This window comes from Pteronotus mesoamericanus, unplaced genomic scaffold (assembly GCF_021234165.1).
Source record: "Pteronotus mesoamericanus isolate MK-2021 breed Mesoamerican mustached bat unplaced genomic scaffold, CSHL_Meso_final scaffold_54, whole genome shotgun sequence".
Classification (NCBI taxonomy): domain Eukaryota; kingdom Metazoa; phylum Chordata; class Mammalia; order Chiroptera; family Mormoopidae; genus Pteronotus; species Pteronotus mesoamericanus.
In genome coordinates, this window is record NW_026555321.1 from 29,908,939 (window position 1) to 29,922,763 (window position 13,825).

The 13,825-nt window shown below is 41.4% G+C and overlaps 1 protein-coding gene across 1 annotated transcript in view; it reads right to left on the reverse strand.

Moving 5' to 3' along the window:
* TSEN2 (tRNA splicing endonuclease subunit 2) overlaps window positions 1-11,472 on the reverse strand; it is a 33,913-nt gene extending 22,441 nt beyond the window's left edge. Inside the window, exons 1-3 of the mRNA XM_054595049.1 lie at window positions 11,309-11,472; window positions 7,246-7,453; window positions 5,541-5,622 (exon numbers count right to left, since the gene is read on the reverse strand). Of these exons, the coding sequence (XP_054451024.1) occupies window positions 5,541-5,622; window positions 7,246-7,434 (271 nt within the window). The 5' untranslated portion in view covers window positions 7,435-7,453; window positions 11,309-11,472. The remainder of the gene's footprint in view (window positions 1-5,540; window positions 5,623-7,245; window positions 7,454-11,308) is intronic.
* Between the last annotated feature and the right edge of the window lie 2,353 nt (window positions 11,473-13,825).

Genomic DNA, 13,825 nt, shown 5'->3' on the forward strand with positions numbered 1-13,825 from the left:
TGCTGGGCTCAGGTGTGACCTTGGAATCCTTTTCAACTCAACACTCCAGCTAACCAGCTATGGCCCGCAAGAAGATTGCTTTCTGCCATCTCTGAATGCTCATGCTCTTGACTTTCAGATCAGAGTACTGAGGCCCTAAAGCTACCACCTTTACCCCCATTGTCCTGTGCTCCATAAAGCATCTTCAGTGAAAGCTGTGCCTATAAGAGAGGGTTGTTAAAGTAAGTTTCATGGTGATGCTTGGTATGGATTTGGGAGTTCTGGGCTTTACTTCTAGATCTGGGCATCTGGCTGGAAGAGTCTTTCCACCTAAAATGTTTATGGGGTCACCTAATGGTATAGGTTTTAGACGACATGGATGGACCTAATGGGTATTATGCTAAGTGAAGTCAGTCAGACATAGAAAGACAAAGACCATATGATTTAACTCATACATAGAATCTAAAAAAAACAAAATAAATGAACAAACAAAACAAAAGCACAGAAAGAATCAACTGATGGTTGCCAGGTGGGAGAGGTGTTGAGCAGCTGGATGAAAAAGGTGAAGGATTAAGAAGTACAAATTGGAAATTACCGAACAGTCATGGGGATGTAAAGTATAGCATAGGGAATAGAGTCATTAATATTGTGATACTATGTATAGTGTCAGAGGGGTACTAGATTTATCAGGAGGATCACTTCATAAGTTACATAAATGTCCAACCACTATGCTGTACACCCGAAACTAATATTCAATGTCAATTGTAATTGAAAAATAAATAAGTACATAATACATATAAAAAAGACTGTGGGCAAGCCATTCCTCCTCTCCCAAATTCAGCCTTCTCTCCAGTGGATTAAAGCCTTAAAAAAGATGATATTCAGCTTCAGAATCCCATTAAAAAGATTTCACAGACTTATACTTTGTTAGGAATTTGTCAGTTTTCTCAAAGTCATGACCTCTCTCCTCTGGTAATTAAAAAATGAAAATTCAGCAAGTTTTACTGACAGTCTTTTATGTGCCAAGCACTAGAGATATAGAAGTAATAAAGTAAGTACCCTTTCTTGAGATACTCACAGTCTAGTTAAGGAGATAGAGCAGAAATGAAGGATTCTAACCTGAGCTGATACGTGACCAAGTAAAGTATTAGAAAGGGATTGGTTAACTTTATCTGGAGAGTTAGGAAAAACCACAAAGAAGGAGGAATATTTGAGCTGGTCTCTGAAGAACAGGAGTTTACCAGGTGGGCTGGGGAGAAATAGGCAGAGGAAGGCACTGCACAAAGCCTGAGTTGCAGGTTCATGGAATGGCAAGCAGCCCCAGGTGGCTACAGGGCCAGCAAGTGAGTGGCTGGAGGGAAGGGTGGAAGATGAGGCTGAAGCTAGTTTCTGAAGAACTTCTTAAAGGGGACATCTGAGATTTGCTTCGTTAGGGCAGCCCACAACCTTAATTTGTTTCCTTGTCATAAATTCATTTCCTTCCATTTTTATCACCATTTAAAACTTAGCTACTACATAGATCAGGAAAAGATTTGTAATTATTGAGATTATTACACTATTTGAAAACTTTCGATATTTTTTTTTGTCAATTAATAACTGCCAAGGCTGGGTGATGGGGAGAGGCACGGCCATTATGTTAGTTGCTCTACTTCCCCACCCCACTTTCTAAAAAGGTTACTATGAAAACTTTTTAAAACAGGAAAAAGTAAAGAGAATAGTATAATAAATTCCTATGTTGCTATCACTCAGCTTTAACAATTAACTCATGGCCAATCTTGCTTCATCTGTTCTCTGCCTATTCCCTTGACCCCCAGATTATTTTGAAAGAGATCACTCATATCTTATCATTTCATCTTGAAATAGTTCAGTATTTCTATAAGGCCTTTTTATAAACATAACGATAATACAATTATTATACTTTTAAAAGTTAATGTTAATTCCTTGCATCATCCAAAATCTATGCATTGTCTCCTAACTTTTTTCTTCTTTGGCAAGTTTGACTCAAAATCTAAATAAGGCCCTACATTGCAATCGTTCACTCTAATATATGTTTCCCTGCTATGATTTTCTTTGAAATTCATTTGTTGCAGAAATGTGTCCTCTGTCCTATAGGACTCCCCTGAGTCTAGCCTCAGATGATTATACACTCCTTGTGCTGTTAACACAGTGCTACTCGAAGACAGTCAGAGGCCCAATCGTTCAGGAAGAGATGAAATAAACTGTCTTTACTTTAGCACACTGCTTAGTTCATCTTTGCTTGTTTTCACAGCCAGATTTTCATGGAGAAGGAAGCTGCAAGTGATTAGTTATATAGCAGTAGCTAAATGGAATGGAATCTATTTCCATTCTGGTGCAAAGGTCTATATTGCTGCATTTCAGTACTTTGAGCAGCAAGGGCTTAACACGTTCCTCTTCCCTGCATCTCCTGGCAACTTGTGATCAGATCCAGGTGTAATTTGGGGGGAAACCTACATCATAGATAATGCCATGTGTTTTCATTAGAAGACACAAAATGACTTAACTGGGTTTTACGTCATCAGCATCATTGCTGATCAGTGCCTAGCTCTAACAGTTTATTAGAGGTTGCAAAATGGTGATACTCTAATCCTATTATTTCTTTATAAGTGGGATTCTTCAATAAAGAGAAACCCCTCACTATTTTGTTACCCCAAAACTAGTTCACATATTCCAGTTTTGAAAATGATGAATCCTCCACAGGTTAACAATGAATTTCTTCTGGCATGAACTAAAGGATTCAAGCAGTTTGGGGGTGTTATTATGAATGAATTTTAAAATAAATTATATTATTCTTCTTACTGATGCTCAAATGTTTCCATGGCCTCTTTTGAAAAAGTCTAGTAGTTTTTGATAGCTTCCTTACTTCCTGGTACAAGGTGTTTCATGTAAAAAAAAATCCTAGCTGCTGTCAACCACACCATCATAATTACTCATTTGCTTAATCATATAATATACATATAATAATCTCAGCACAACAGTAACAACACTACCACCCATAAAAAATCTGCTGAAAACAATATAAAGATTACCTGGTAACTTTTTCTTTCTTTATAGAGTATATGGTTGGTTGAGTGGCCCAATTCTTCAGGTCTTCCACCTGCCAAACCCTTTGACTCTGGGCCAGTGAAATATTACCAAACATGATGCAAGCAGAGGCCTGAAAAGCACTGGCTCACGGGTTTGCTCTTGACTCTCAACCATAACCATGAGAACACACCTGGGGCTAGCCTGCTGGGGATGATACACCTGGTGCCCTTGTCCTTCGTCCCAGCTGAGGCCATCTTCGACCAGCTGACAGCCAACCAACAGACAAACATACACCAGTAAGTCTGACGAAATCCATTATTGGACTAGACCCATTAGACAGCTTGACCCATGACTAGCCAGATGGATAAGTACATTCAGTGAAGATCAGCAGACCTACCCAGCAAACCTGTAGCCTTGTAAGCAATTTGGTTGCTATTGAAAGCCACTAAAATTTGGGGTGGTTTGTTAAATAATACTGTGGCAAGAGATAACTTATGCAAAGTCTTTCCTATTAGAATCGAACAGTCAAATTATCAAGTTTTGAAGTCATTCAAAATAGTTTCCCCCTTATGGTTCTACCTTTTAAAAGTTAATTTTGTTTTGTAACCACACAATACATTTACAAAGTCCAAAGTCAAATGTATAAAGTCTCACTTCTCTTTCCATCCTGTTCCGTCCTTCTCCCATTGACATTAAAAAATTATGATTTATCCTTCCTTATATTTCAAAAATATATTTATATTCCCCCATTTAGATAAGCCATAGCACACTATGCAGACTTTCCCTCACCTTGCTTTCTTCATTTAAAAATATTTCCTGGTATCCCTCATGGCCAGCTGCACAGTGCTGCATTATATGAATGCACTATAGTCTATTCCACTGGTCCTCTCCTTATAGTTATTTGGTTGTTTCCAGTCTTTTAATATTAGAAATAATGTTGTAATGAATAGCTTTATGCTATTTCTTTTCATATTTTTGCCATTGTATCTTTAAGATAAATTTCTAGAAGTGGAATTACTGGGACAAAAGTAAATGCACTGGATATCCACAGGCAAAACAATGAAGCTGGACCCTTACTTTATATCATATACAAATATTAACTCAAAGTGGATTAAAGACCTAACTGTATGAGCTAAAACTATAAAACTCTTAGCAGGAAAAAAAGAGGGGAAAATATGCCTGAACTTGGATTTGGCAATGGTTCTCTAAATATGGTACCAAAATAAAAAAAACAGGTAAGTTGGACTTCATTAAAATAAAAATCTTTCGCAGTTTCACATTCATTGAATGGCTATCACAAAAACAAAAATAGAAAATAACAGGTGTTGGTGAGGATGCGGAGAAGCTGGGAGCCTTGTGCACTGCTGATGGGGATGTAAGATGGTACAGGTATTGTGAAAAACAGTCTGGTAGTTCCTAAAAAAATTAAAATAGAATTATATGCTCCAGCAAGTCTATTCCTACTCATACCCAAGAGAAATGACCACATATGTTCACACAAAAACCTGTACAAGAATATTCACAGTAGCTTTATTCCTAACAGCCCTAAAGTGGAACTGACCCAAATGTCCATCTTTAGATGAATGAAAAAACAAAACATGAATATCCATACAAAGGAGTATTATTTGGGATGAAGTTCTGACATGCACAAATCTTGAAGAAACAAAAGTGAAACACACAAAAGTCTTTATAATGTATGTTTCCACTTATATGAAATATTTAGAATGGGCAAATTCAGACACAGAAAGCATATTAAGGTTATCAGGATTTAGGAGGAGAGGAGAATGGGGAAGGGTGGGGGGGAGTAAATATACATATAATTTTGCTAGACATTGCTAAATTCCTCTCTGTTATGGTTGTACCATCTGCACTCCCTCTAGGAATGCATGAGAGTGTCTTTCAGTGCCTCACCAGTGGCCAAACTTTTGAATTTTTGCCAATCTGATTGTTCAAATGGTATCTTAGTACAGTTTTAATTTATATATTTTTTAACAATAAAATGTTTTTTAAAATCCTTTCTTATTATGTTTTAACCTGCTGATACTGGTTATGTAATTACCATGAGACTTCCCTAGAGAAATACACTAGGCTAAAAAATTTATAAATTAAAGAGAGCCAGCAAATGAGAACTGCATATATTACTATGCTTTAACAAATACATCAATGTCAGTTATTGTTGTAAATTCTAATTCCAGAAATAAAACTCATTTTGCATATAGGCAAGTAGGTGCCTAATTATGAGTATCTTCCATATGCACAGTACTCTTCTAGGCAATGCTTAACAACAAAAAAGCCTCAATAACAATTCTGATAATTCTAGAAATTAGATAAAACATTTTTCACCATTCATAAGAACGCTTTACCTTTATTAGAATTATCCTAGTTACTATTTTTAGCAGTAAAATTGTCAGCGTGCATCTTCTCCACTAGAATTTCACTATATAATCTGAGGTGGAAGATCAAAAATGAAAGAAAATAATAATTTGCCAAAAGACCTCAATGACATACAAGTTTACCTTTGTATTTAGCAACCAGCTTAGGATCTGAAATTGTGAAGTTTGGACGGCTTCTAGACAGGATTCCTTTTCCAAAATAACCCTTCCATGAAGAGAGAAAACAAAATTAGTTCACCTTTAGTTATCAATTTTTTAGCTGAAGGAGAATCACTATTTTGAGTTAACAAGCGATTACATATTCCCTCTAATTATCTAATGATTCCTAATGACACCTTTAGTACGCCCCTTTGTCTCATAACTCATGATCTCAGTCGAGGTCTGAGAGCTGAAGACAACAGGGCAGGCATTCTTCTTCACATGTGGGTCAGGAACAGCGTGTCTCAAAGCAGGAGTCAAGTCTCCCAGGTACAAAAAGTTTCTTGGATTCTCCTGCATGCAGGATTGAAGTATTCCTTTCCTCCCTGATGATTCTAGCAACGATTTAGATTTCTTTCCCTTCCATTTCTGAATTTAAGCCCACAGAAAACTGAGAGAATAAATACCTTTTACCCTCACTTAGATTTAACAATCAGAATAAAAAATGTGCACAGCATTTTATAGTAAAAAAAAAAGAAAAAGATTTTATTTATTTATTTTTAGAGAAAGGGTAGGGGAGGGAGAGAGGGTGAGAAACATTCATTGGCTATCTCTTGTACTTACCCCAACCGGGGATGAACCTGTAACCCAGGCATGTGCCCTGACCAGCAATTGAACTGGCGACCTTTTGCTTTGAGGGATGATGCCCAACCAACTGAACCACAGTGGTCAGGTTGTACAGCACTTTATAAAGCCTCTTGTTTGTTATGAATTGCAAATGCGGACTGCCTTTGGCCTAGACCCCCATCTCGCCAGGGTCAATGCCACCCACTGTACTCCACTTTGGGAAGGTGGTTACAATCTATATATTTTATAGAAATGTCTAGAGAGGACACATTTACAGAGACAGGGAGCAGACTGGTGGGTGCCTCAGGCTAGGAGTAGGAGCCGGGGTTAAGTGCAATGGGCATGAGGGAACTTTCTGTGCTGATGGGAGGGCCCTAAAACGGGATTGTTGCAGTGGTTGCACAACTCTATGAATTTACTACAATCATTCAATTGTACACATACAATGGGTGAATTTTATGGCTGTAAATTATACCTCAATAAAGCTGTTTAAAAAGTGTCCCAGTGATGAATTGGTTATGGGATAGGGGTAGGAGGTGGGAAAACAAGCTACCAATCTCAACTCAAACCTATTATCAATGTAAAATAGCAAAAACTAGAACTTGTCCTCATCTAAGAAGAGGTCCCCAACTAGGAAGAGAGCAGATAAGAAACTAGAGTACCTACTCAAGCTGTATCTGATTTGTCCATGAGTCAGAACAATATGCCACTCTGTGGCTACCTCTGCAGATGAAACGGGAGTTAAGTGGGGAGTTTTTACTTTTTAACCCTTAATTTCTGTAAGTTGCTTGATTTTTTTTTTACAACAAACATGCATTACTTTTATAACTGAAAGACAAGAAAGTTCAATGTTATTGACCCTATTTCATTGGTGAAATGTGGGTCCAGAATGAGGGAGTTATCCTCATGATACGTGGTTTCAAGGCACCTGAGTCAAACTGCAGTGTTCCTACAAGAGACCAAACAGCAAGGAAAGAATATGTTTCATTTATAGTTTATTTTGGGAGTGGATGGGGAGAAGAGAAAAAGAGAGCTGGCTCCAGGCTGTCAGGAAGTAACTTACTTTCCCATACAGCTGCTCAATGTCTTCTGCGTTCTTCACAATTACATTGTTGTTTATTATTTCGGCGCGGAACATTTTGAAGTCTTTCTTAGGTCCACAGTTCTGACCAAAAGGGATCGGAAATGGAGACTCATAGTTCTCATACACTCTTCTTTTCCTCTTTGGGGCATGGAAAACTGCTACTGCCATTTTTCAAGTGTAACTATTCCTTAAAGAGCGTAATGAAGAGAAAGAAACAGATAGTCAATCAATGACTACACTGATCAAAAATGTGAGTACGTTTATACGTAGGCTCAGAAAACTTTCTGGTTTGTGGGAAAAATAAGATATTTATAAAGCGGTGAACTAAAAGACATAGTCATGAGAATATTTTGTAAAAGAAATCCAACTCTTGTTCACCTAGAATATCTCAATCAATTCCCATAAGAGTGCCCAAGAAGTCAGTGGCATTATTTCTCACTACAGCTGACAATACTGAGTCCTAGTGACATGCCCAGAAAGTCACATTGCTATGCAAAAGTCTCCTGATAGCAAGCACAATAGGATTTCTGCCTATTAGGATTACTCTCATTCTTTCACTCAGCCAACAGTACCTACCAGGGGCTCCTAATATAAGAGGTGCAGGGGATATAAAGATAAAACCAAGAGACCTTGTTCTCAAAGAATTAAATTTAGGGAGCAATTCATCCCCACCCCCCCAAAAGCACCTTAAAATACATACCAAACATTATGTCAATCATCTTCCAACTTTTAAGGTAAGTTGATAACAGTGACAGCAGCAGTTCCGGGCTAAGGGTCTATTATGCACTCCAAATGCAAGGGGCTAAGCGTAGGAAATCTAAAGCCAGAGTGCCAGGATAGGAATTGGCTTCACTATCTCCAGGCTGTGTGACTGTGGGCAAAGGTTACTTAATCTTCCTGTGCTTTGGTTTCCTTATTTGCAAAATAAGGATAAAAATAAACTCTACCTTAAAGTTAAGACCCATAAAGTGCTTAGAAGAGTGCCTGGTTCATACTGAGCACTATGCATGTATTCACTGTAATTATGGTTATGGGGTGAGCACTACTAACATCCTAACACAGATGAGGAAACAGATTCAGGTTTGAGAGATTAAGCAGAAGATTCCTGAGAGGGGGGCACTAGACCATCCCAGGCCTGTTGAAAACCAAAGCTCTTCCTAGGTTCTGCTGCAAGCAAGGTAGCACCCATTCCCTTTTGTCCGAAGGCTCACTCTTTCTTGAGGCTAGAAGCTAAAGGATTATGGAGAATTGAGGAGTTGCTTACTGTACACCCAGCTCTAGGAGGGAGTAAAGGAAACTGAAGTCAGTACCTCTCCCTTCCAGGCCCTATTCTCAGCCTGAGGAGACAAAACAAGCACCTAATGCACAACAGGCTGCAATTCAATAATGGCTAAAGGAAGGAAGTAGAGTTGAGTGTATTGTGCGATAAAGACAGACAGCCACAGTAGATGCATTTAACTTGGGAAAACTCAACCTTACGCAAGAGGAAAAAAATGTAAACAGTGCAAGAAATTGGGCCAGCCACTCTAAGTGACAAGCAGACGCCCTAGAGAAGGGAGGCTTGAATCTGCTGCTCCCTTAGTCCTGGGTCTGGATTCGATTTAAGCTGTGAATGTATCTGGTGCTTGAAGAAACAGTGGAGCTGTATCACACACAATTAAACTGTGGCTCCAAAGCCTCACAAAGGAAGAAGTAGGACTGATTATTTAGGTGACTGTTGGGAAACGCCCTGTCTGGTTTCATGAACTGTAACACCGTGGACAGGCAGGCGGACCCCAAGGCTGGAAATAATCAGGGAGGCCTTGGGAGAAGCAGGCCCCTGAGAAGGCAGTAACCTGTGCCCCCTGGCAGGGCTCCTGCCTCTCTGCTTGGCCCTGTGATGGTCGCTTGTTGATGATGGGTAAGATCCCTCGATGGAGGGGCGACCTATGACAGATACCGACTGGTATGGGAAGCAGACAAGAAATTGAGGAACACGGAGAAAGGGCAAAAACCCTCGGCTCTGCTCGGACATGGTTGGAGTCCTCATTCTATCCCAAAAGAAGTCTCCTTGTCTCTTGACGACGTCCCCCCTGCCCTCCCCCAGCCTGGCTCAGGCTCAAAATACCAGAGACAGTCCTAAACCAGATCTGGTGGTTTCCAGGGAAATCAGGCCTAAAAGTAAATTCTTTAAAGTATGCTTTGTTTTTTCCTCATAAGCTATAGCCAGCTAGTGCTGGGAAGGAAATTTACATTATTCACAGACCCTAACTCTTTACCCTTAGGCACTCTTATGTTTACCACGCTCTCCTGTTTAGTCATCTTTCTTGTTTACTAGTCTCCTCTCAGACTCATGTAAATTGGTGTGTTCCTACCGTTTGTTTTCTTCAAAACATCATCTATTCTCTGTAAACATTAACATACTGATGTAATGAGATAACCTGTGCATTCGTATTACCTGGCCCCACTGATAACCCTTTCAATGAAAGTCTTTGAAAAAAGGGACTCTGGGCCTTCCCCATTACGGGAATGTGCCATGTCTTCTCTCCTGGCAAACAGAGGTGTTTGTGATGACTGGTGTTTACTCCCCCTATCCGTGACACCCTCAGGACGGCTCTGCGGGATTCGGAGTCCCAGGTACCATCTCAGCTGGCCTCCGACCGTGACCCTCAGATCCCGGAGGCTGTGCTCCCGGCAATGCACTCCATTCCCCTCCGCGACAGGTGACTCCTGCATTCAATACCAGCATCCCACTGGGCAATGGACATAATCAAGCCTGTCACAGCCAATGAAGGTGACCAAAGCTGAAGAAGGAAGGGGGGTGGTTTTAAGGGTTCATGACCATTAAAAAAAAAAAATTAAAAGCCAGGAATAAGCCAGGCTTAATAAGCATAATTGGAATAAGCCAGGACTTGCCTCCAACTTCAACATGTAGCCAAAGTTGCCAACCACTGGTTATAGGATGGCCTATTCAAACACACTTAATCCCAACAGCCCCCTGAAGTAAATTCTACTACTACTCACTTTGTACAGATGAGGAAAGGGACTCAGAGGGGCTGAATGCTATGTACTTGTAAAGGGTTGTTAATATCCCCTTCCCAAACCTGGGCATACCTGATTCCAGATGCCCACAGTGTTAAGTGTATTTACTTTCTATTTAAAGCAGGGCTTGTTCTTTATTGTTCCCTTGAGCAGATAAGCTAACACCTTTTAGGTGCTCAAAATGTTTATTCCAAACAAAAGAGCAAAACCAAAAGGGGGGGGGGTAGGGAAGTAGCCACATTTAATTTTCCAGTTCCCTGGGTCCACCTTGCCTTAACAAGCCTGGTTAAAACCTGCCACACAGCAAAGTTCACCTTCTCCCTAAAGAAAAAGCGTTTGAAACTCCAGCTGCTTACCTCCTGAGCTAGTGGAGACAGGGATAAAAGGGACAAGACAATCCTGCACCCCCTGGGGAGCTGTTAAGTTAGAACCTAAAACTAAGACATATAAACAAACAATAAACCTTTGAAGGCTGTTGTGAGGGTTAAATTGGTAGCTGTGCAAAGGTGCACAGCTATCAGCCTACCACGGGGAAGTGCTAGAGCCAGATGGTAGTTGCAACTACAATAAATTATGACACAACCCAAAAAGTGTTTTGGACCCAACAAATTCGTAACTCTCTATTAACTCATCCCTTTGCTGATCTCCTTGAGTGCCTGCCATCCCCCAGCAACCCAACTAGTGGCTGAGGCTCCTTTCGGACAGAGATTGCATGCACTCCGTCATCCACAGCCCGGGGACGTGGCGTCAATGCTTCTAGAAAGGCAGCAGGAAGAGGAGCGGGAAGGGCCACAGGTGCACGGAGGAGAGGAGATAATTCTGGCAGAAACAGGAAGCGTAGCTCCTCCCCCCGGCCCAGTCCAGTCCGAGAGTGGAACCCGGGGAAAGTCTCGGGGTCCTTTTCACTCTTCCCCTGGAGGACTTTCGGAGGAGTCTGTGTCTCCTCGCCCTTGCCCAATGGGCTCGAGCCACTGCACTCTGTGTCCCAGCACGCGGCTAACCCGTACGCCTGGTGCCTTACCTTCATCAACATCACGCGCTCGCCGTTACCCCGACAACGCCGGCCAGGGCGGGGGAGGGGTGGGGGGCGGACACCTCTGCCGTCAAGTACTGCCGCCGTAAAGCCGGACGAACGCGCTGCCGCAGAGCCCATGGGCACGCCCGCCGGGTGTTCGCGAAACGCGCTTGCGCACAGCTTGAAAAGGGGCGGGGGTTCTTCTGAGCGTGCAGCTCACCCCTCGTGAAGTGTGAGGCAGAGGCAGCACGTCCCCCTTCCTGTCCTCCCCGTGCTAGGTGGACAGTCTGCTGCACAGCTGCTATTCTTGTTTAATTCTCACGTCAATACCGCATGACCTATTTTACAGATGAGATCTGAAGTTACTTGTTCAATGTCACATGGCAAGGAGGTAGTGGAACCGAGACTTGAATCCAGGTCTAAAGACTTAGCCCCTGGGAAGATGGGATGCTTGAGGCTACCAGACTTTGTCACCTGACCTCGGCTCTGACAAGGAACTCAGCTTTCCCAATGCATATGTATAAGCTGCAGCACTGGGGCTGTAAGGAACCGCTCTCTCGCAGACAGCTGATTGAAAGCCTTGATGCACGGGCTGTCCTGTGCAGTGTAAATGGACAACAGATCACGAGTCAGACCTACATTTGAAGCTGCACCTCCACCCTCATCTGAACCTTTTTGACTAAACCTTTTTGAGCCTCAGTTCTCTCATCTGAAAAATGGGCCGTCAGGATTACATGAGATGAGCGAAACAAAACTGCATTGGGAAGTGTAAAGGTTTCTCCTGACCTGGTTTAAAAGGAGACCTGGTAGTGAGTCCAATATATACCTTCCCAAATATGAATCCCAGGGTCCCCAGCGCACGCACTACACATGCTGGGCAGTTGGGGAAGGTGGGTGACAGGGTGGGGTTAAGTGTGACTGTTTTTGTTTTTTGTTTTTTTAAAGATTTTTATGTATTTTGAGAGAGGGGGAGGGAGGGAGACAGAGAGGAGAGAAGCAATGATATGTGAGAGAAACATCGATCTGTTGCCCCTCACACACGCCCCAGATGGGGCCTGGCAGCAAATCAGACATGTGCCCTGATCAGGAAATCAAAATGGGACCTTTCGCTTTAAGGGATGATACTCATCCAACTGAGTTGCGCCTTCAGCGCTAAGTGTGACTGTCTGAGATATGGACCTTTCCCAACTTTCTCATCTCCAGGCTGTGGAACACCCTGTTGCTTCTGCCTGGAACATCCTTCCCAACTCTGTTTGCCGCAGTAATTCCTGGTCACCCTTTAGGTCTCAGTTCAGCTATCTCTTCCTCCAGGAGACTTCCTCTTGCCTCCCCAGGCTGGCTTGGTGACTTTCCTCTGTGTTTCCTGTTTCCTGGTCCTTCTTAACTGAACTGTGAGCTCTTGATAGAAAGAGCTCAAGGCACCATGGACCTTAACTGCTCAGCTAAGGAGTTCAGACTTTAGAGACCAAAATCAGGATAGCTTCCTGTTGGAGTGTGGCAAAAAAGAACTTGAGCAAGATTCGGAGAAGAGTGGTATCAAGGTGGATTGGGCAGGGAAGAAACAGCTGTGAGAAGGCTGTAATATTGCACCAGAATATGCCAATTTAGGAAATACTGGTTTTAGAATGAGAGGGTTTTAACAATGAAAGGCAACTCATAGGTTGATAGGTTGTCCACTTCAACTTCCTTATTTAACTGATAAGAAAAAAGGTTCAGAGGCGCTGTGAGTTGCCAGAGGTAGCCAAGCAAGTCAAGTCAGAGGGTTCCTGAGACTAGAGACAGTCACCTGAAGCTCAGCACAGTGCTCCATACTCAGAGGCTTGGGATTCCAGATTCCTCCATACTGAGAATCTTGGTAGTGTCATTTGGAACCCTGTTCCCACAGAAGGTCCAGAGTAGGTTACTGATTAAGATTCTTCCTCCAAGATTTTCTCTCAATGTGTATTTTAAACCTTTTGTTGTGGGCCTTTTCAAACATGCATATAGTAGAGAGAATTATCTAATAAATCATCACTTATACAATCTTCAGCCTTTGGTATATTGTTTCTTTTACAGTCTCTCTATATATACCTTTATCCCACTGCCAGAGTATTTTTAAGTGATCCCAGACATCATATAATTTCATTCAGAATATTTCAGTATATATCTTTAATCTTTAAATTTTATTACACACATATATATGTATATACTGTATTTTGCCATGTTTAATGTGCTCCCATGTATAATGTACGCCCATGTTTTTGGCCCAAACTTTCAGGAAAAAAAAGTCTTTGGTTTTAACTTTTTAATTCAATTTATTTATCTATTTATATTTAGAAACAAAACCAGTTACTGTATTCCAGGGTATTATTTTGCATATGGATATTGTTATTGCTTTCTAGAGTTACAGTTTTAATGCATAAGCATAAATAAAAGAATAAAAAACATTTATACAGATAGGAAATTAGTACTACCCATGTATAATCCACATTCTTATTTTTCCCTCAAAATTTTGGGCAAAAAAGGTGCACATTATACACAGCA